The sequence below is a fragment of the Geotrypetes seraphini genome, chromosome 2 (assembly GCF_902459505.1).
Source record: "Geotrypetes seraphini chromosome 2, aGeoSer1.1, whole genome shotgun sequence".
NCBI lineage: Eukaryota > Metazoa > Chordata > Amphibia > Gymnophiona > Dermophiidae > Geotrypetes > Geotrypetes seraphini.
The window spans coordinates 200453703-200477405 of record NC_047085.1 but is presented as its reverse complement, the minus strand read 5'-3'; the positions used below and the strand labels follow the sequence as shown (position 1 = coordinate 200477405).

The window sequence follows — 23703 nt, the reverse complement described above, 5'->3', positions numbered from 1 at the left end:
ATATATATATATATATATATATGGAGTATATATATATATAAGGAGTATATATATATATATATATATATATAAGGAGTATATATATATATATATGAGTATATGTATATGTATATATATGTATATATATAAGGAGTATATATATATATATATATATATATATATATATATATATAAGGAGTATATATATATATATATATATATAAGGAGTATATATATATATATATATATGTATATATATATATATATATATAAGGAGTATATATATATATATATATATATATATATATATATATAAATAATACTCCTAGTACTAATTGTAATGAACATAAGAATTGCCATACTGGGACAGACCGAAGGTCCATCAAGCCCGGTATCTATACAGTACAGTATATAGATAGATATTGCAACATATTATAAGAAGGTATCAGACGATTAACTTTCATCTAAAAGAGAACCCACAATCATTTTAACAGTTTGGCAGCTATGGATTGGCGCAACCCTGCAACCGAATTTGGAGTAAAAGCGGCAAAACCAGATCACGGTAAAGGCAGAAATCAACAAAGGGGTGGGAGTAGCCAGTACTAGAGCAACGCAGACAGGAAGAGAAGATGAGCGTTAAACACTGCGGTCATGTCCCAGCGAGCGCTCACAGCAACGATGCTGTAGTTGGTAGCTCAGCCCAGAAGGGAAAGAGGCTCTTTCATAAACAAATGAGATCGGAAGAGGGCGGAGAACGGAGTCGGCTACCTGCTTCTCAAGCCGAGATTTCAATTAGGTGGGGCTGGAGAGGGGGAAATAGCGGCTGTTAGCAGAGATGCAGAGCGAGCAGGTGGCTGGCGTGGACCCGATGTGGGAAATTAAAAGAAACGCAGAGCATGTGAATCGTCAGCCAGACACATCCCGTCAGGGTTTCCCAGAAGAGTAAAAAAAAAAAAAAAAATCGTTTACACATCTGCAACCATTGCTGGGGACTGTCCGGGAGAAAAAAAACCCAAAAACCACCCACAGCATCAGTCAGGCGCTGATCAGAAGCCGCCCTTTCCTCGTTTCCAGTCTACGGTTGCAATGAGCTGCTGGATGCGTTGCGCCTTCCTCGCGCCCGTCCTGCTGGTGGTATCGCTCTTCTTGCTCTACGCTCGCCTGGAGGAGCGAAAGCCGCGACTGGCGGCGAATCAGCAGCACCGAGCAAATAGTACATCGGAGAGGCGCGAGCTGGTCGCTACTTGCGCCGCCCTACTGCAAGGAGAGACAGCTCCTACTCGGGCCGCCGGCGACGGCGACCCCGCGGTCATCCTAGAGCCCGCCCCCGCCGGGGTCCCCTGCGGCGAGTACGTGACCGAGAGCCATTACGTGACAAAGCCGCTCTCGGCCGAGGAGGCCGCCTTCCCGCTGGCCTACGTACTGACACTGCACCACGAGTTCCGCACTTTCGAGCGCCTCTTCCGCGCTATCTACGCGCCGCAGAACATCTATTGCCTGCACGTGGACGAGCGGGCGCCCGCCGCCTTCCAGAAGGCCGTGCGCGAGCTGGCCGCTTGTTTCCCCAATGCCTTCCTGGTGTCGCGCGCCGAGCCCGTGGTCTACGCGGGCATCTCGCGCCTGCTGGCCGACGTGAACTGCCTCCGCGACCTCCACGCCTCCGCGGCGCCCTGGCGCTACGTGCTCAACGTCTGCGGCCAGGACTTCCCGCTGAAGACCAACCGCGAGATCGTGCGCCACCTAAAGGCGTTCCAGGGCCACAATCTGACGCCCGGGGTGCTGCCCCCGGCGCACGCCGTTCCGCGCACCAAGTACGTGCACCGCGAGCACATCGCAGCCTCGGTTCCCTCTATGCTCCGCACGCAGACCCTCAAGGTGCCGCCCCCGCACAACATCACCATCTTCTTTGGCTCGGCCTACGTTGCTCTTAGCCGCGACTTCGCTCGCTTCGTATTGGAGGATCCGATGGCGATCGACCTACTCAGATGGTCTAAGGATACCTACAGCCCGGATGAACACTTCTGGGTTACGCTGAATAGAATCCCTGGTAAGTGCTTTGGAAGGAGTGTCTTCTCTTTGTATTGTGCATGGGTGTTTATGCCCCCCCCCTAAAAAAAGTGATATATTTTTTCACCTATTTCAGATATACAACAATGTAGTTTTGCAATGTCGTGGTTGTGTTCATGATGTTATTATAAGGTCGCAGGCGATACATTCTTCTGTGTTGCTGAAATGTTGTCACCTTTTGTTCGGTCCTTGAACTTTTAAACGGGGAGGGGGGAGAGATTCTACTCATGCCTCGTGCTATTTTGCTCATCGTTCTGGGGACTGGAGAATGCTAGCATAAACTCAAATCTGTAACAAATTGTTAACTTTGCATCGGCCTCATCTGGGTTTAAGGAAAGAGCCTCAGACTCCCAGCCTGCCACTGCTCATTAGCTTTCAAGCAGGCTGTATTCATGAGCTACCTCATTGGCTCAAAAACCTCCTTCTCCCTATGTTTCTTTATTAATTTTATAACTCCCTATCAATTTTATAATTTCATATTCAAATAATTCATTTTATAATTTTTAATTTATAATTTAGTAATAAATCATTTTATAATTTTTAAATAAGTTTATATATTTAAAAAAACTTCCTCAGAGCTAAACACAACACTTATTTCTATCCCTCACAGTTCAAGGTATCGTCAGCATGCCACACTCTTGTTCAAAAACACTAGGTCTGCTAAGTCCTTGAACCTTGATATCTTGAACTGCAAGGGATAGAGGAGATAAGTGTTTGTAGCTTAAGGCTTTTATGCATATTTTATGCTAGCACTCATCCGATTGCAGTTCCAACCCACTAGCAGGAAGTGATTTTATGGTCACTCTCGAGTACCTCCAGCTTAAGAAAGTAAGTCTGGAATGTAGTGTTTAGCTCTGAGGATGTTTTTTTAAATATGAAAGTTTATTTAAAAATTATAAAATGATTTATTACTAAATTATTAAATGAATTATTTGATTATGAAATTATAAAATTGATAGGGAGTTATAAAACTAACAAAGAAACATAGGGAGGAGGAGGTTTTTGAGCCAATGAGGTAGCTCATGAATACAGCCTGCTTGAAAGCTAATGAGTAGTGGCAGGCTAGGAGTCTGAGGCTCTTTTCTCCTTTCCTTATGGTATCCTTTGAGCTGAATACATTATGATAGCATAACACTATATTGAAAGTTAATTCCTTTTTAATTAGGGAACAAGTGAGTATATTCCCTAGGTGTTTGGAGTATTGAATTGTTGGTTTCCTTGGGGTTGTGTGATTGTGGAGTGTTTCACTTGGTAATTAGGATACACCCCACCATTTATCCTTCCCCATTCAAAATACTGACTATTTAAACCTACTCTCTGTTTTCTGTCTTCATTACTTCCTTTCTCAGTGTATCGCCAACTATCGGCTCCTTTTACTAAGGTGCGCTAGCAGCGTGCACTAAACGCTAACGCCTCCATAAAGCTTGCGTTAGTATTTTTCGTTTAGCGCAGGGTTTGCACGCGCTAAAAACGCTAGCGCACCTTAATAAAAGGAGCCCTATGTGCCATGGTGAGATTCTAGGGGTGCCGTGAGACGCTGGTGCCAACTGACTGCTTACAGGACATGCCTTTTGTCGCACTGTAGGCAGTCAGCCGGCACCTCTCCTGCTGCACCCACCACCAGCGTAGTGATAGTATGCTCAGGGCCTTGCCTGGAGGGCCTCCGTGGATGTCAACGTGAGGATGTCACACATGTGCATGACATCATTGTGTCGATGTCCGCGCACTTGCAAATGCCCTCCAGCCGTGGGCCCAAGTTTAGTGTGCCGTGGCATCAAAAAGTTTGTCCTAGCCCATGACTTTCTAATTTCCTCAGAAGTCTTTCATGAGGTACTTTGTCAAATGCCTTTTGAAAATCAAAATACACAGTATCAACCGACTCACTTTTATCCACATGTTCATTCAGTCCTTCAAAGAAATGCAGTAGATTGATGAGGCAAGATTTTCCTCAATTAAATTCATGTTGGCTTTCTGTCATTATTCCATGCTTACATATATGTTCTGTCATTTTGGTTTTTATAATATTCTCTACTAGTTTACCTGGTCTATAATTTCCCAGATCACCTCTAGAACACTTTTTTTAAAATTGATGTCATATTGGCCACCCTCTAGTCTTCTGGTACTATGCTGGATTTTAGAGAAAGATGACAAAATTATTAACATTTCCGCAATTTGTTTTTCATAATAAAATCTTATTAATACATAATGGTAACCACAAAATTAAACTACACAAAGCATGCTCTTTTTCCCCTCCCCACCCCTGCATAGCATTTCTTCCTCTCTTGCACCCCCATGTGCAACGTCTCCTTCTCACTGTTCACCCTCTCTCTCTCTCTCTCTCATTCCCTCCCTTGCTGCAGTGGGGAAAGAGAGAGGGATCCAGGGTGCATTTCTCCGACTCCCTCTACTGCCACATCCAACATTTTTCCTTCTCTTATAGATCCTGGTTTTTGCATCTTAAATTTATCACTGAAAGGATGATCATGCAATCTGATATTCAGTGTGATTTAAAGTACTTAAGTAAAGGTAAATGCATATTTTGATACTTAAAAGTTTAAGTAAAAGGCATAATGAAAAACAAATTAAAAATTTACTCAAGTAAAAAAAAAAAAAATCCTAAAATAATACTTTTTGAATAAAAAGTAAAAATACTGTAGCTACAGTGCCTGTTCATCAAGGATTGCTACCAGCTTTGTCTCCACTTTGAGCCAACTCATCTAACCAGTTCAAACACAGGCAACTCCACTATTCTTACAGGTTATATTCACACTGAACAGCAACATTTAAGATGAAATGATCCACTGTTTGCATGATAAGGTTTGCAATAGTAAAATCCAGTTCCCGGTGTTGCCATTTCATTTGGTTTACTAAGGAATTGTCATGTATATCTCCCTTCCACTCTTACGTTTTACTTTTAACTGCAAGCATCAAATGTAACTAGGTAAAAGTAGTAAAAACTGGCAAAATTATTACTTCAGTAAAAGTAACAAATGTTATCCTGTACTTCTTTACAAGTAGAAAGTATTAAAACATTTACATAAGTACAGCAATTGCTTAGTTACTATACAACACTGCTGATATTGCTACAGTAAGGGCTCCTTTTACGAAGCCGCGGTAGCGTTTTAACACGCATAATAGCGTGCGCTAAACTGCCGGCCGCGCTAGCCGCTACCGCCTCCTCTTGAGCAGGCGGTAGTTTTTCGGCTAGCGCGGGGGTTAGCGCGTGATGAAAAGTCCCGTGCGATAAAGCTGCTAACGCAGCTTTGTTAAAGGAGCCCTAAATCTACAATCTTTACGCTTTTTAGCATTTAATTTGGTTCTTTTGGAATGATAAGGTGTGGTCTTGGTAGCTCTTTGATCTCTCTCTCCAAATGGTGTTTATAGCTGAAGGAAGCCTGACAAGCGGAATGGATTTGTGGAACTTAATAATTTGTTTCTCATGGTCAATGGCATTCATTTAAAAAAAAAATCTTTTGACTTGGAAAGAGTAATAGAACGATATCATGCCACAATATATCATAACCAGGAGATGTCGCTGTTATTAGATTTCAAAGGATAGTTTTTACAGTTTAACTACATGGTATTACTGACCTAGGGCAATGGGTATTGCTGGGCTTTTCATCAGTAGCAAACCACATGATTCAGTCACTAGGGGCCCCTTTTACAAAGTCACGATAGCGGGTCTGTGCCAAATGCAACACAGCCCATTCAGTTTCTGTGAGTTGTGTCGCATTTTGCCATGCAGCTTTGTAAAAGGGGACCTAAGTGTTAGCATACATAGCATCCATTAAGAGAGCTTACAGATTTATAACAAAGGAAATGAAATATGCACCTGAATCGATAAGAGCTAACCTAATAGGAGTGGGGTGTGGTAACAGGGCAGGAGGGATGCGTGTGGAGAAAGCACACCTCATGGAATTATTTCCAGTCCAGGTTCACACTGTGTATGTGTGGGTTCATTTATATGTGTGTGTTTGTGACCGGAAGAAGTGTGAGGCAGTTTGAAAGGAGCGATTCTATAGTTCCTCTCTTATCAGTGGGTCCCTTATTAAGTGCATTGGGTCATCTTTGGAGCCCTGGTCCAGTCTGGCTCATTTTCAGATGTGATGTGTCTCTTTAGGATCTCTCTCTCTCTCTCTCTCTCTCTCTCTCAGTCTCACTCACTTTCTGTCTCACTCACTCTCTGTCTCTCTCTCACTCTCTGTCTCACTCACTCTCTCTATCACTCTCTCTCTCTCACTCTCTCTCTTTCTCTCTCACTCTCTCTATTACTCTCTGTCTCTCTCTCACTCTCTGTCTCACTCACTCTCTCTATCACTCTCTCTCTCTCTCTCACTCACTCTCTGTCTCACTCACTCTCTCTATTACTCTCTGTCTCTCTCTCACTCTCTGTCTCACTCACTCTCTCTATCACTCTCTCTCACTCTCTCTCTCTCTCTCATTAATGTTTTTGGGTTGTGGAACAAATTGTCTGAGTTTCCATTATTTCCTATGGGGAATTTCACTTTGATATACGAGTGCTTTGGATTAGAAGCATGCTTCTGGAATGAATTATGCTCGTAAACCAAGGTTTTACTGTACCTTGAATGGAGTGGCTTCTAAACATAGATCCAATCGTTTCTTCTAGTATATCTACTATAATCTCATATATAAAGGCTAACTTTAGATCAAGAAGATCTTTACTCAATAATATCAGGAATAAAGACTGTAGGTCTCTAGTGCCCACGGTCAATTACCAGAACTAATCTTGGTTAATTGGCCATGCATGCGAGCTATCATTGATCAGAGTCTTTCCCTTTTATTCATACATTTTTCATATTTATTTAATTGCTGTTTAAACCACTATTTTGTTACTATTGTTCTTTATATTCAATAGTGCTATATGATACTTAGCTCGGGTGTTATGTATCGCCCGGCTTGCTCCACTGTATGACGGAGGATCTCCGTTTCACTCTCATGTAGTACTGAGAGCTTATTTAGGACTGAGCGTTGTATTTTACAAATTATTCTGAGAACAAAAGAACAAAATATTTTTATTTAATTTTTATAAAAATACTACTATACAGTGTTATTTTTTAGTTATTCTAAACATAGAGCCATACTGAGCTAGTATGTATGTGTACCTCATGCAACACGCCCCAGCGGCAGTCCACCTGCCCACTTTGCACTGCTATTATGAGGAGATATTGACTGAGGGTGATTGTATGTGGTTGCATCACTCTCGCAAACCTTAGTATGGCACTGCCTCAACACATTTCTGGACATCTACACTTTGAATGGTGTGGGTTCGGGATATGAATAATATGCTATAAATGGTATTATTATGCTAAATTTTAGCTCTAGCACTTAGAAAGTAGACCATGGTGCCCTGAATTTTGTCCGCCAAAATAGTGCTTACACACCTGGCTGCCTTGCCTGCAGAAAGGGCCTTTTCTTCCATTTGTGCTGTACCACTGCTGAACTGTCAGTGAATGTGAGCTGCATTGTACAAGAAGAGATTTGAAAAAGAAAATGACACAGGGACAAATTTTTCCCTGTCTCCGCGGGAACTCATTTTTCCATCCCATGTCCGCGAGTTCTTTTCCTGTCCCTGCCCCATTCCTGCAAACTCCGTCCTTATGTGCACAAACTTCAAACACTTTAAATCATAAGTATTTGAGACTTGTGTAGTTAAGACAAAGCTTACAGGAATGGGGCAGTGACAGCGACAAAACTCACAGGGGCAGAAAGATTGAGTTCTGCAGGTACGGGGACAAATTTGTCCCTGTATTATTCTCTAATTTGAAACTACATGATCAACCAGCTCTTCCTTTACTCACAGCTTGGATTCATTGAGAGCTCAGTTGGCACACACACACTTTTTTTTCCGTGGCAGATCGGGTATAATTAGAGATAAGGGGAAGTAGCGGGTATGCCTATCATAAGGTGGCTTGTGGTTAGCTAGCTGGGTGAAGAAACTGAAGAGTGAGTATGTTAATACTTCTGGGCTGTGGATGATTGAAACGTGCAAGCTGATGTGGAGAGATTTATGGAAGACTGATTGAGGTAATGGGTCGAGAGAGAGACAATGATGAGGCCTGGGCTGTGGTGATAGCTGATGCCAAGAGGCAAATGCCTCAGATCCAGCTATCAGGGGGGATGAAGGAATATAGTTGACAGCACACTTTGGGGGGTGGGGAGGGAGGCCTGTTCATTTCTGCCAGTTCTGTGCAGTGTCGCTCTTTCACAGAGACAAGATTTATGGCAGATTTAAGAGGGAATTCCCCTAACCCTACCTCTTTAATGTTAGTTAAGAAAATGGTGGGGGGAGGGAGCGGCAAGACCTGCTGGCTCCTAAATTAAGAGAAAATGTATTGAGCCTTGTTATACTATAATCATTGTGTAAATTGGTTTTCTTCAATTCAGGGGCCAGTGGTAGCCCCCATTGAATCTAGGTGCAGCTTCCTAACTCTCTTCTGTAGGTGCATATTTTCTCCCATCTTTTCCAGAGGATGCTGCTGGTTCTGTCTCCAGGACAGTTGCTCTGTTTTCCTTCAGCACTGTGTGGTTTTTAGTGAGTTTGAGTTGCACAAAACACAGACTCCCATGCAAGACTGCATAAAAAGTGAAGTTGTGGCATCACGTGAAGAAAACAAAGTCCTATCCAAGGAGACAAGTGCCTGTGGCAAGAATCTGGGAAAGGTCAGGGGCATTAAAAGACTAGGAGGGGTGGTGGAGAATAGGGGGGGATTGGAGGGATGGTGTCTGACTGAGAGGAGAGAATGGCGGGCATTGAGAATAATTGATTGAAATATGATTGGAGGAAAGTGTGGATTGAGGAAATGTAGTTTGAAAGAGACTTTATGGCCCAAAAGACAAACTTCACTTTATTTACACAGCTGTGAGTGCGCTTCAGTAGCTAGATTGGCACACACATTTATTGCTCAGGGCTCTGGTCACCATCCACTTTATCCAGTACTGGTCTTGGTTCTCACATTGAAGTCCTTTTGATAACGTGGCCCCTGCTTCAAATTCAGTGAAGCTCACTGGAATAGGGATTGGTATGTTGGTGGCTAATCAAATTTGAAACTTTAAACTAGAGCATATTCTGAATTGTAGTTAACCTTGGCTTGTCTGAAGATTGTGTTCTCGTGATTAAGTGATTGGCTTCTCTTGACTTAGTCCATTAAATTGCAAACCATTAAAGTGTTCTCCCCAGAAATTTTTGTCCAGCCGGGTGGCATGAAAAAGTAGCCAGGTGGGGTGGGGCGGGACAGGGAAAATTAAATATGTACTATTTTTATTAGTTAATTTATTATTATTATTTTCCAATGCTCAATATGACTTCCTTTTTTAAGGTTTGACATTTGTGCCAGAATACTTTTACTAAATTTAAGAAGTATCCAATTCTAGAAGTGAATAATTAGATATTTGCCCTCTATGAAATGGTATAGAGGTTTAAAAAAGGGAAATGCATTAATGAAGTCATTAGGTTCAATCTAGCCATTTATTTCTGCATGAATTTAACACAACAACAAAAAAAGATAAATATAACTCATCCAGTCCTACAAGAAATGGTTCTATAGCACCTCTAATAATGTTTTGATCACTAGGTTCCTTCCTGAGGTCTCACTGAGGATATGAAATAGATGCGATCCCCACTTCCAGACCTCTTTCACATAATTTATGGAGAGATGTTACTGAGCCTTGAAGAAGACCTGTGTGATTGCACTACAGCAAAACAAAAAAGTAGCAGATAAAGATCAAAGTGAGAGCTAGGGCAAAACAGTTTAGGTAAAGATGCAGGTAATAATTAGCAATGTATTAAAAATATTTTATTTTTATTTGCTTATAATGTCATTTGAAAGCTGCTTGATGTTAATACAACTTTAATTTAATTCTTTATAGTGTGTGTGTGTGTGTGGGGGGGGGGGAAGAACACCTACGTCAACAGTAAAGTTAGAATAGGGTCATTAAATCCAGTGGCGTACCTAGTATATATGACAGCCAGTGCTGATCATTTTTTTTAACAACCCCCTCTATATAAAAAAGTTATTTTTACAAATAATCCATAAGTCACACAAGGGTGTACCTAGGAAAAGGCAGCATCTTAAACACTGCATTGAGCACTAGAACACCAACATATGCATTGTAAAACTAAACTAGCCAGATCATGCACAGTCAATTGATCCTGTACAGTCCTCTCTCTTTGCCCCTTCCACCCAGCCTCTGCCCTCTCTCTCTCTACCCCTTCCATCTACTGTCCACCCTCTCTCTGCCCCTTGCATCCATTGTCCACCCTCTCTGCCCTTTCCATCCAGTGTCCGCCCTCTCTCTGTTCCATATGGCATCTTCCCCCTTTCTATGTCCCTTCAATAAATTGTATATCCTTTGCCCTTTCTCTCCTTTGTACATGATTCATTTCAGCTTCACCCCCTATCCATTTTTTTGACTCCACCCCCTTCCCTATGCTCTGACATCTCTCTCTTCTTTTTTCCTTCCTTTTTCCCACTCCACCCCATGGTCTGGCATCTCTATCTTCCCCCCTTCTCTCCCCCATGCCCTGGTATCTCTCTCCTCTCCTATTTTTCCCTCTCCCTCCTTCTCTGGCACCTCCTCTCCTTTCTTTCCCTCTGATCTGGCATTTTATGTCTCCTTTGTTTCCCTTCCTTCCCCCATGCCCTGGAATCTTTCTCCTCTTCTTCCATCTCCCACTCCATTATCTGGCATCTCTTCTATATCTTTCTCTCCTTCCTTCCTTTCACCTGGTCTGGCATCTGTCTCCTCCCCCTCCCCCTATATGCTCTGACATCTCTCTCCCCCCCCCCCATGGTGTGTTAGCTCTTTTCCTTTCCCTCCCTCCCGCCCATGGTCTTGGCATCTCTTTCCTCTCCTCTCCCTTCCCTGGTCTTCCTTATCCCCTCTCTCTCCCCAATTGGTTTCAGCAGCAGCAGTTCTCTTCCCTCCCTCCCTCCCCAGTTGGGTGCAGCAGCAGCATTTATCTTCCCATCCCTCCCATCTCACACACCTGTCGGCAGAGTCGCTACAGACTAAGACAAGTTTTAAGCTTCCCTCCATCACTGACCTATCTTCCATAGGTCAGCGACAGAGGGAAGCTTACAACTTGCTGCTCTTGCTTGCTTAAATCCTTCCTCATTGCCAGGTCTTGCCTTCATGGAAACAGAAAGTAGGCAGGACCCGGCAGCAAGGAAGGTCCGAAGCAAGCAAGAGCAGCAAGTTATAAGCTTCCCTCCATCGCTGACCTGTCTCCCGCCTTAGCCTGTAGCAAATTCATGCTCCAGGGCTCTAACGTGTGCGTGCCAGCTTCCCTTCTCTACTCCCCCTCCCTGTTATAACTTCCAGTTTCGGAGGGAAGAAAATGGGAAGCCGATATGCACATGTTAGAGCCCCGGAGCATGGGTTCAAGTAACTTTCTAACGTTAAAAAAAGTAAAAAAAAAGGCAGGCAGGAGTCAAACACTTTCGGCGGCAATTCAGGCTGTGCCGAGTCAGCCCAGGAAATCTCCAAGCTGGTGAGAGGGTTTTTTAAAAAAATGTTGAGCAGCCAGGGCAGCAGCAGGATTTCTGATCGAGATGACAGCCGGGCAGTCATCTAAATTATCCGGGCGGAGCACCGTGCTAAAAGGCCCTAGGGAGAACACTTCATTAATAAGAAATTAAATAGTGATTTTTAGTCTTTCCTCATACGAGAGGAGTTCCATCTATTCTACATCATTTATGTACACTCTAGTCTCCTGACTATTTGTAAACTGAGTCGAGCTCCGATGAGAGATGACCCGGTATATAAACCGAAGACTAGATTAGATTAGATCCCCTTTATCATCTTGGTTGCTCTTCTTTGAACCTTTTCTAGCACTACTATATCTTTCTTGAGATAAGGAGACCAGAATTGAACACAATACTCCAGATGAGGTCGCACCATGGAGCGATACAGGGGCATTATAACATTCTTTGTCTTGTTAACCATCCCTTTTTAAATAATTCCTAGCATCCTGTTTGCTTTTTTGGCTGCCGCTGCACATTGAGTGGAAGGTTTCATTGTATTGTCTACGATGACACCCAGATCCTTTTCTTGGCCGCTAACCCCCGAGGTGGACCCTAGCATCCGGTAACTGTGATTCGGGTTATTCTTTCCAATGTGCATCACTTTGCCTTTGTCCACATTAAATTTCATCTGCCATTTGGATGCCCAGTATTCCAATTTCCTAAGGTCTGCCTGCAATTTTTCACAATCCGCATACATTTTAACAACTTTGAACAGTTTAGTGTCATCTGCAGATTTAATCAACTCACTCATCGTTCCAATTTCCAGATCATTTATAAATAAGTTGAATATCACCGGTCCCAGTACAGACCCCTAAGGCACTCCACTGTTTACTCTCCTTCATTGAGAAAAATGACCATTTAACCCTACCCTGTGTTTTCTATCCGATAACCAATTCCTAATCCACAACTGAACTTATCTCATGACTCTTTAATTTTCACAGGAGCCTCTCATGAGGAACTTTATCAAAAGCTTTCTGAAAATCTAGATACACTATATCAACTGGCTCACCTTGATCTACATGTGTATTCACACCTTCTACGAAGTCAAGGTGGGAAGAAGTGTTTTCAGCAGCAGGCTGGCTAATCTACTGAAGAGGGCTTTAAACTTGAAGCGATGGGGTAGGATGATCAAAGCCCCTGGGTGAAAACAATTATAAAATATAAAATTGTGGAACACATACATAAACATGATTTAATTATACAACATGAGTTCAGACAAGGAAGATCTTGCCTCAGACAAGGAAGATCTTGCCTCAATTTGCTTGACTTCTTTGAAGGTGTGAATAAACGTGTGGATAAAGGTGAGCCGGTTGATGTAGTGTATCTAGATTTTCAGAAAGCATTTGACAAAGTTCCTCATGAGAGGCTCCTGAAAAAATTAAAGAGTTGGTTATTGAATAGAAAACAGGGGGTAGGGTTAAATGGTCATTTTTCTCAATGGAGAAGAGTAAACAGTGGAGTGCCGCAAGGCTTTGTACTGGGAATGATGCTATTTAACTTCTTTATAAATGATCTGGAAATTGGAATGACGAATGAGGTGATTAAATTTGCAGCTGACCCTAAACTGTTCAAAGTTGTTAAAATGCATGTGGACTGTCAACATTGAGAAGCAGCGCCAAAGTGCGCTCCCGCTCAGTACTGCTTAGCGGCTGAAGCCTGAACTCACGGCAGTGACCGACCAAGTGCGCAGCGGGGTAGGAGCGTAGAAAGCTCACTCTTGCCTGCAACACCTCTGAACTACCAGGGATTCCAGCGGCAGAGGAGGTAAGTTGGACAGGGCAGGGAGGGGGGACAGGTTGGAGAGCCTGAGAGGGAGGGAGGGAAGGGGGATGTGTGCAATGCCTGGCCGGGAGGGAGCTGGGAGTAGAGCCTGATAGAGGAGAGAGGGAAGGGGGCTTTGTGCAGTGCCTGGCAGGAAGGGGGAGTGGGTGTAGAACCTGACAGGGGAGGGAGGGGGCACTGGATGCAGGACACTTGAATATTAAGCCACCTGACTTATATTCACGTCAACTATTTTTCATCCTTTTGGGGGGAATGGGGGTCTCGACTTATTTTTGAGTATATACAGTACTTTTACTGCACTAATAATGTTTCCTGTAGTTCTTTACAAGTAAAAGTGACAAAACATTTACTTAATTACAGTAACTATTTACATGCATTCAACCAGTCTTGTATAGTCTTTACCCTAAAAAGCAGACCTGTTAGGGGAGCCTGGAGGAAATAGACTTCACAAAGTTTAGAGCAAGCTTGATAGCTATCACTGCAGATAAGACCTGAAGGTGAAGGAGAAAGGCAAGTTACAGCAGCTGTGTTTGAAGGCAAATACAAAGAAGAAAAAGCAGCATATACTACAGGAAAGTAACGAAAAGAAAATTGGATAGGGAACCGCTGGGCCATTTATCCGAGTTCCAAGGCTAGAGATAAATCTCATAGCAACTGCAGATTGGAATCATGGGAGAATTGTTTTAGAGACTTTAAGCCACTGTTGTACTCTGTTTCACTCTGTTCTCTTCGGAGAGCTCAGGTTACAACAGCAGCATCACTTCCTTCTCATTCTGTACATCTTGATTGAATGCTTTTCTTGGTAGTCCACTTGTTTCTAAATATAAGTAAATATACAATTTGTCATGCTATAGGTTACTAGGATCCAAATTAGTCATCAAAATTCAGATGTCCTAAAGGGATTTTCTCATATGCCCCTGGAAAAAATGCCTGGCTGGCCATTAGTTTCCATAAGATTCATAACCAGATTTTTAGAGCTAAATTCTCTGTATCTGTGTAGTTAATTCCCCAATATAACCGCCTAATGGGTCATTCCACATCAATTGGACCAATTCTGAAATTTGTCCACGTTCAATCTCCTCCAAATTAAATAAAATTTTATATGGACATTCACTAGGTTCTCAAACTAAATCTGGATTTCTATTGGTTTGAGATTTACAGACAGCTGAATGGAGGTCACCTTCAGAGTACCATGCTCCGCATAACACAAAACAGCCACTTTGTCCAGGCGTTGCAGCCCAACAAAACCTATCAAAGGACTGAAATTTTTTGGATTAGAACAGCCCCTGTAAAGTTTAGAATCTAACATGAGATTGCCTCGCTTTTTATAGGCCAGCAAAGTATGTGAAAAATGTTACAATAAGAATTTAAGGCCTATTTTGACTCCTCATTGCTCCTGACCTATATTTTGATTCAGGCCATAACTGGACCAGTAGTCATGGCCCATGACTCACGTCTTGGATTCACACTAGGAGGCTTTGCAGCCAAATGGAAGCAAAGATGTAATGACAAAGACGTGATGTCACTTTTTTAATGCAAATTTTCACCATTTTTGGGTGCAAATATGTAGTTTTTAATTTTTTTTTTTTAATGTCATTTAAAAGAGCATCTTTTTTGCTGCATAAGCCACACTGTTTCATCTTGAACCTAGCTTAGGTCAGAATTAAAATCCCCAAGACGTGCATCATATGCATGCGCAGATTTATTATTTACTTAACAGTTTATATACCGCATAAAACTATGCGGTTTACACATTGCTTACATGCATATTATCCTGGTCGCTCTTTAGTCGCTGAACATATGACACAAATCATAAACAAACGTAAATTTCCCATCCCCCTTCAGGAAAAATGACATAGTATTAGTACAAAAATAAATGTAAACCAAGAAAGGGTGTCAAATAAATCAATATAGAAAAAACACACCCTTAATGCTCAAGATTTCATATCGAATCTTCCCTAAAAGGGAGAAAAGACCTCGGTGTCTAGGGGCTCTCAAAATAGCTACCCACATAGACAAGCTGGTTTCAAATAGAACTTGAAGCCAGCAGACACATCCTTGGTCAGAAAAACTCCCAGAAAGGATGAAGACGCGATTTCAGTGACACTTTCTAAAAACAGTCTATTTCAATAATAATATCAGTCTTATCAGTCTTAACACTCGGGTCACTTATCTGAAACACGCTGTCTTCTCAATATCTTCTCAATCGATAATATGAAAACTTGGGGCTTGAACACAGGAAAAAAACGGTTTTTTTCCTGTGTTCAAGCCCCAAGTTTTCATATTATCGATTGAGAAGATATTGAGAAGACAGCATGTTTCAGATAAGTGACCCGAGTGTTAAGATTGATAAGACTGATATTATTATTGAAATAGACTGTTTTTGGAAAGTGTCACTGAAATCGCGTCTTCATCCTTTCTGGGAGTTTTTCTGACCAAGGATGTGTCTGCTGGCTTCAAGTTCTATTTGAAACCAGCTTGTCTATGTGGGTAGCTATTTTGAGAGCCCCTAGACACTGAGGTCTTTTCTCCCTTTTAGGGAAGATTCGATATGAAATCTTGAGCATTAAGGGTGTGTTTTTTCTATATTGATAGTATTAGTACAAACATTGTCAAATCATAGTTTCAACAACTCCAGACTCCGTCCCTTCTACCTTGTTGCACCGTATGCTTGGAACAAGTTGCTTGAATTCTTACAGTGGACTCTGTCTCTGGCAGTGTTCAAGGCCCAGTTAAAAGCCCACCTCTTCCAGACTGTTTTCAACTCTTAACTCCTCACCTTTGGGTTCTGCATCCGTAACCCTATATGTCATGTCTGTCTGTCCAAGTTAGATTGTAAACACTTCTTAGCAGGGACAGTCTATTAAATGTCAAAATGTGCAACTTTCAGCACTATATAAGTGTAAATAGTAGTAGTACTAGGGAATGGCTTCGGCCTCTACAGAGCTGCATTTTCCCCACGCAAGAGAGGATTTGGAGTGTTCCATGGCTCCTACAGTTAGTGAGCCACAACTTGAATACTATGTGCAGTTCTAGTTGCCATATCTCAGAAAAGATATAGTGGAATTTGAAAAGGTACAGAGAAGGATAACAAAAATGATAAAAGGTATGGGATGCCTTCCCTATGAGGAATGGCTAAAGAGGTACTCCTCAACTTTGAGAAGAGACGGCTCAGGGGCGATATGATAGAGATCTATAAAATACTGAGTGGAGCGGAAAGGGTAGATGTGAAACCTTGTTCACTCTTTCCAAAAGTACTAGGCTAGAGGGTATGCAATGAAGCTACTAAGTAGTAGATTTAAAATAAACTGGAGAAAATATGTGTAATTAAACTCTGGAATTCTTTGCCAGAGAACGTGGTGAAATCAGCTTGACAAGGTTTAAAAAAGGCTTGGATAACTTCCTAAAAGAGAAGTCCATAGGCCATTATTGAGATGGCTTGGGGAAATCCACTACTTATTCCTAGGATAAGCAGCATTAAATCTGTTTTACTGCATGGGATCTAGCTGGGTACTTGGGACCTGGGTTGGCCACTGTTGGAAACAAGATACTGTGCTTGATGGACCTTCGTCCATGGCAATTCTTATGTTCTTGATTGGCTCCCATGGGATAGATCTGTCACTGGAAGTTTTTGTGAGACAGGATACTGAGTCCTCTGCCAGTGACCATGTGGCTGATGCTCAGGGCTTGGACCCTTGGTCCCTCTGGAACTGCATGTGGGGATGAGATATCAAGAGCCTTTCTCTCTGGCGTTCATATTACTCCTTCATCCAACATATCTCCTCAAGCACTCCCAGCCCACTGTGGGTGTCCCAGTTGTGCCTTTGAGTGTACAGGTAAACCGTTTCTAAACAGCACAAGCTAAAGGGGTCCTCTCATGGTGACCACTGTTCACCTCTGTCTCCAGGGCCATCGAAAGCTGCAGGCTCGGTTCTTTCTTACTCTTTTCTTTGCCTTGGAATTTTGGAGGAAGAGGAGATTCCAGGAGATGACCCTTCTGTGGTATAGGTGTTCTACCGAGAGGAATTGCCTTCCCTTATCATTTGGGCCTTGGAAGTCTTTGACATCAGCACTCCAGACGTTTCTTCTCCCACTGCCACTAACCCTAAGATGGTTAGCACTAAAAGGCATTTGAGCTCCTTTCCAGTGCATGAGGCCATAGAAGAAATGATTACTGCACAATGGGCTTCTCCAGACTGTGGTTTGTAGATAGTAAGGATTATGTCTCACCTCTGCCCTCTTCTGCTGGAGGAATTGAATAAGTTGCCCAAGGTGAAGTCTGTGGCAGTGTTCAATAAGAAGACCACTGTTCCAGTGAAAGGTGAAACAGAGGCCATGTAGGGCTTGAAGAGCAGTGCTGGAGTTTTATTGTGGTGTTTACTGCACAAGATAAATGCTGGTCTTAAAATTTTGCGCTATCTGCTTGCATTTAAATTAACTTACTATTGAATTTTGCTTTTTGCATTTTCACATTAAGTATAACATGGGGTTTTGACCAGTGATGATCTGCTTCATTTGCTAACTTTAAGCAGCATTGTGGCTTTTTTAAAAGTCTCTGAGGTCTTTTCATCCTCTAATAAATTGAAGTGGTTTGAATCATTATATGGGTGTGTGTGTGTATGTTGCATTTTTTTGTGAATATACACTTTGAAGTTCCATATCCATGCATTATTGAATATGCCCATTGTGGACTTAGATGAAGGAGTGAATTGATGGTGTAGATTGGGCCTTACTTCTGTTCAAATAGTTTTAGCATCCACATGGAAGCAGCAGTGCACTCCTGATTGGAGGTTGGTAGTTGACAAATTAGAAGCTTGGTATGGGATGTATAAGATGACTGCCATACAATGTCATTGTATAGGATCATTTAATAGTACTTGGCGGTGCTTCCCGGATTGGAGACACTAATGTAACTGATTGGTAGGCAATGTAATGTTGTAGTCTCCCCGTCTTGATGTGCTAGAAGGGAAGGGTGGGGGAGTACAATATTTACTGTTTGGCTCTCTGTTTCATTATGGCGAGCAGGTTTATTGATAAAACCCTTGCACCTGCTATGTTGACAATGTCTTCTTGTGTCTTTGGCATTTTTGTATTTTTGACTGCTAATATTTTAAATAAAAATAAGTAAAAAAAAAAAATATAAAGATTCTCAAGATCCAGTCCAAAGAACAAAAATGTCTGCTGTAAACTGCATATATAGTATTGTTATCACAGCTATAATTTACTATTAATGGTGTTACCGTCCCTCTATTACTTTAAATATTATAGTGAAGTGCTCAGACCAAGTAACCTAAAATATAGTGATGTCACTACAATGAGGTTAACAAGGGGACCATCATCGCCTTCACCTGTCCCCTGCCCTCCCTTAATGACCACAAATATTTTCAGATAAACTTGATGTACTTATCTGAATAGGGGGGTAGTCGTTTTTCGTTAATCCTCATTGATGACTATGTGCTAATAAATTTCATGTGCTTTGTTAAAATCCTAGAACTGTTCATTCATTCGTCCAATCCCATCCCCCCGACTCGAGTTTCACCTCTTCATCAAGGAGGGACACTATTGAAAAAAATCAAAGCCAAGTTCAAAATTCACAACTCGAACTACTTATTACATGTTATAATAAATCAAATCAACCCTGATATTTCTGAGTACCATATACTAAATGCCTATATACTCGCTTACTCTTAGAACTCTTAAAAAACCTTTTTTTCCTGGTAATGGCTCACTGAGACAAGTCTCAATCAAAGCAACATGCCAACTGAATTTATCTACTCTGCTCCTAAACTTTTAAAGGGAGCTAACCGAAAGAGGCTGCCGATATGAAAACCAGAAATAAACACTAAGAGCAACCTGAAGTCAATGGAAAATGCAGAATGGATGTCAAACTATTAAACTGCTAACCAGTCTATATCTAATTTTAAACCCTTTGGCAACAGGGTCTGCCAGTTATATATGAAGCGTTGTTCTTTTTGGAGTAATATTTTGGATATATCACCCTCAATATTGTGTATTTGAATCAATACTGTGTATTTCAGGTCTTCTAGTGAGTGTGACTGCTCCAGCCAATGGGAAACCAGGGGGGGCGGAGATTCGACTCGTCCTGATGTTACTTAAATGTTCTATGATCTGAGTTTTGATCATACGGATCGTTTGGCCTATGTATATTTTCTTACATGGGCACTGAATATAATAAATCACCCCCCTGGATTCACAATTGGTTCCTGTGTTCAAAATGAAATGTCGTCCACCTGAACACGGTATTTCCACATAGGAAGCCTCCAATACATAACGGCAGACCCTGCACTTACCGCAAGGTTTATGGGGGTTTATGCTGTAAACTGCAGCCATAATTTTATGTATCGAATATGGATTGACCTTGCTCCAACAATCTTCAAAAACTTTCATAAAGAGATTGGTTATAGATGAAGCAATTGTAGCTCCCATAGCTATTCCAGATATCTGTTGGAAGACGCATTGATCAAAATGAAAAAAAAAAAAAGTTGTTTTCCATTGCTATGGTAGCTAGATATACCAAAAAAGTGGTTGGAACCTTTCTGTGCACTTAACCTCTCAACATCCAAGCTGTGAGGGCTAACATTGGCTTCCCTGAACTTGCCTGATAATGTCCCAATGGTCTTGTTGACTGTCAAAAAGGATTCCACTAAAATAATAATAATAATAATAATTTTATTTCTTATATACCGCTATACCATAAGTTCAAAGCGGTTTACAACAAGATACATACAATGAGAGTAAGAGATGTTTACAACAAGAAGTAAGAGATGTTTACAACAATATGCATACAATGAGTGTAAGAGATGTAAGGGGAACAGAAAAAGTACTTTCTGGGATACAAATTGCAAATGGAAGAAAACCAAGATGGTTTGAATCAAAAGGAAGTATCTAGTCAGAGATTGGGGTGCAGGGGAAAACAATTTGGGTGGAATACCATTACAAATGGGAAGAAGGATGAGTTAATCTAAAATCAAGAGAATTGGGGATTGGGATGAGGATAGCTGAACAGATGGTTTTGAATGGAATAGACTTGCTGTCTGGTGTGAGGGATGGACTTTAGATCCTTTTACTTGCTTCCCACTTGAATTCCATCTACATTTGTCAGAGGTGGCTCCCAAGTCTTTCATTTGAAAGGAAGCTCTGGAATAAGAGAGCATAGATGAAGTTAAGAGGTGATAGGCTCAGGAGTAATCTAAGGAAATACTTTTTACAGAAAGAGTGGTGGATGCGTGGAACAGTCTCCTGGAAGAAGTGGTGGAGACAGGAGACTGTGTCTGAATTCAAGAAGGCGTGGGATAGGCACGTGGGATCTCTTAGGGAGAGGAAGAGATAATGGTTACTGCGAACGAGCAGACAGGGCCATGTGGCATTATCTTCTATCATGTTTCTAAGACCGACTCTGTTGGGGCTTGCTGGTATGTTAATGCAGTTGGAGTTTATCATTATGATGTGGAAGGTAAACCCATCTCTGTATAGCCTTTAGTTCATTTTATGTGAGGATTGCTTCTATTGAAGTCCCCCACTATGTCATGGGACCTTAACATTGTACTTACCCAGCTGATGAAAGCAGGGCAGGATTAATTCATTGAGGGCCCCTAGGCACATAGGTACACTGGGCCCCCTGCCCCACCCCACTCCGCCATGCGCCCAGGCGGAAACAGGAAGCTGCGTCGGAGGGAAGCTTTGGGCAAGCAGCACCGCTTGCACAATTACAGTTCCTGTTACCTTTCTTACCCGTGTTGCTTGCTTGTCTTACTTTCCGTTGATGGGGGGGGCTCGAAATGGTCAGGGGGCCCGATGAAGGAGGGCATCAACATTGTTTTTTCCAAACGGCGATGGGCCCCTCCAGCATCGATCGGCAACGCTGGCGAGGAGGAGAGTCGTCTACGCCAGCTGACTGCCTACAGGACGTGCCTCTCGAGGTGAGAGGCACGTCCTGTAAGCAGTCAGCCAGCACAGATGACTCTCCTCCTGGCCGGCGTTTCTCATCCTCTCCCCGCACCTCCTGGATCCCTCCACCAAAACAGGTCATGATCAGATGGGCCTCCAAGCATTTGCAGAGGTTGACACGATGATATCACGCATGCGCATGACATCATCGCGTTGACAAACGTGCACTTCCGGGTGCCTTTTGGCTGGGGCACTGGATTTAGTGTGCCACCGGCTGGAAAGTTTGTGAGACTCTGGTCTACATTTGTATTTCTAGTTTGAGGCTACTTATTCTGTATTTGGTATTTGTGCTCTGTGTGTGTGGCCAAGGCTAAGTATTCTTTTAGCATAAATTTTCCATGTAGTGATCTGTAGTACAGCAGAATCAATTAATCAGTAAGAAATCAACCAGCAAAAAAATTTGCTGGCAAAAAAAAAATAAATTTATCTCTGAAGCAGCAGCAGCAACTGTCCTGAGCTGCAAACCCCCTCCCTCCAGCCCCTAAGTAGCAGCAGCTGTGGCAGTGGTTCTGAGCCTTGAACCCCCTCCCTTCCCTCCAACCCCGAAGCAAGCAGCGGCAGTAGTCCTGAACTGCAACACCCCCTCCCTCCTCCTGCCTGGAAGCAGCGGCAGTCATCCTGAGCTGCGAATTCCCCCTGCCTCCCTCTTTTCCTCTAGCTCCAAAAGCAGCGGCAGCGGTCCTGAGCCACAACCCCCCCTCCCTTACTGAAGCGGCAACCGATTAACAGAGGCAGCACTGAAAACAGGCTGCTTGCAGCCAACCCCAGCAGGGCCTTTACTCTGCCGTGTTGGAAGTGACACGTCAGAGGAAAGGCCCTGCCGGGGCTGGCCTTGAGTAGCCTGTTTTCAACGTTACTGCTGCTGCTTTGGTAAGTTAGGGGGGGGGGAGTCCAGGAGGCCAGACCTGTGTGGGGGGGAGGTGGACCAGAAGTGTATGTGGGCCTTTAGGGGTCCAGTAGGGTGCAGGGAAGGGGAGATGAATGGATGCTGGACCCATAAGAGGAGGGAGAAGTGGGGGGGGGGGGGGAGAAAGTGATCCAGGAAGAAGGGAAGAACAGATGCTGGATCTACAAGTGGGGAGGGGGGGGGGGATGTTAGAGTGAAGTGGGAAGGGAGGCAAAACTATTTTTACAGTAACTCTCAAGCAACCAGAAACTACAGTTATCTGGCATACATCAATCCTCATGGGTGCTAGATAACTGAGAGTTTACTGTAATTTGGCTTGTTCAGTTTTCCCAACAGATGTATTCATGCTTTAGGGCTGACAGTAATATTTATGACATTGCCTTCCTGTAGGTAGGGTCCTTATTTTGGAATTTAACGTAGCATGGTAGATTTGCTGTATTAATCCTGAGTGACTTTTTCTATAGTTGTATTAACTTCTCCGTATGCCCAGTATTGAGAAGTTTTAGGTTAGTGAAAGATTAAACCAGAATCAGAAATGTCTTTGTGTGGTGAATTTTACAGAGAAAATATAGTGCTGCCTGTATGGGGGCATGGGAACAGGTACTGCCTGTGTAGAGTGACAAAAAAAAAAGTGTTAGATAAGGAAGGAAAAGAAAAGGATGTGTTGATTTTGTTTCTGATTGATGTGTTAGCTCTGTGTGTCTGTGTACTATGGAGGCAGAAAGAATGCTAGCTTATATGTATGTGGGATGGGGTCAGGAACAGGGAGGGGCATGATGGCTGTAAATATGCAAGTCAGAAAGATAGTAGTATGCAAGGGGGGTTGCAAAAGAGAGGGATAGGGGGTGTGGTGGGGTCAGAAAGAAGTGGCAATTGGGTAAGGGGAGAGAGAGATGAACAGGCTGGCCATGTTTATTGGAGGAAGAGAAAGGGTCAGGTCAGCTGTGTGTGTGTGGGAGGGGCACAGAAATATTTTGGCTATAGGTGTGTGTTTGGTGCAGAAAGAGGAGGCAGTGTGTGTTTGGGAAACAGAGGAAGGGACAGGCTGATCATGTGCATTGGGGAGGGCAGAGAGAACAGGCTGGCTATATATGTGTGTTGGGGGGGGCAAAAAGAAACATTTTGTCTGAGGATGTGGGTAGGTAGTGTGCAGAAAGAGGTGGCAGCATTCATGGTGGGAGCGGGGTAACAAAAGAGTAATGGACTGGCCATGTTAAGTTGGAGGGGGAAGAAGAGGGATGGGATGGCTGTGTGTGTGTTCTGTACATTTTAGTTTAGTTTAAAGTGTATTATGTGGCTAATGACTAGCAAATATGACAACCTTGTGAAATTTGGTTTGGTGTACCATGAGGATTACCGTATTTTCACGCATATACCGCGCACCTGTGTAAAACGCGCACACAGGTATAGCGCGCAGGAAACCTAAATTTATGTAAAGAAATTATTATATACTGT

The 23703-nt window shown here is 42.7% G+C and overlaps 1 protein-coding gene across 2 annotated transcripts in view; it reads left to right on the top strand.

The window, feature by feature from the left end:
• The first annotated feature begins 454 nt into the window (after positions 1–454).
• The window catches only part of GCNT2 (glucosaminyl (N-acetyl) transferase 2 (I blood group)), a 107122-nt gene continuing 83873 nt past the window's right edge, over positions 455–23703 (top strand). Inside the window, exon 1 of one of the 2 annotated variants that reach the window (XM_033934691.1) lies at positions 455–2026. In XM_033934691.1, the coding sequence (XP_033790582.1) occupies positions 1066–2026 (961 nt within the window). In that variant the 5' untranslated portion in view covers positions 455–1065. The remainder of the gene's footprint in view (positions 2027–23703) is intronic. The other variant, XM_033934692.1, reaches the window with a different exon arrangement.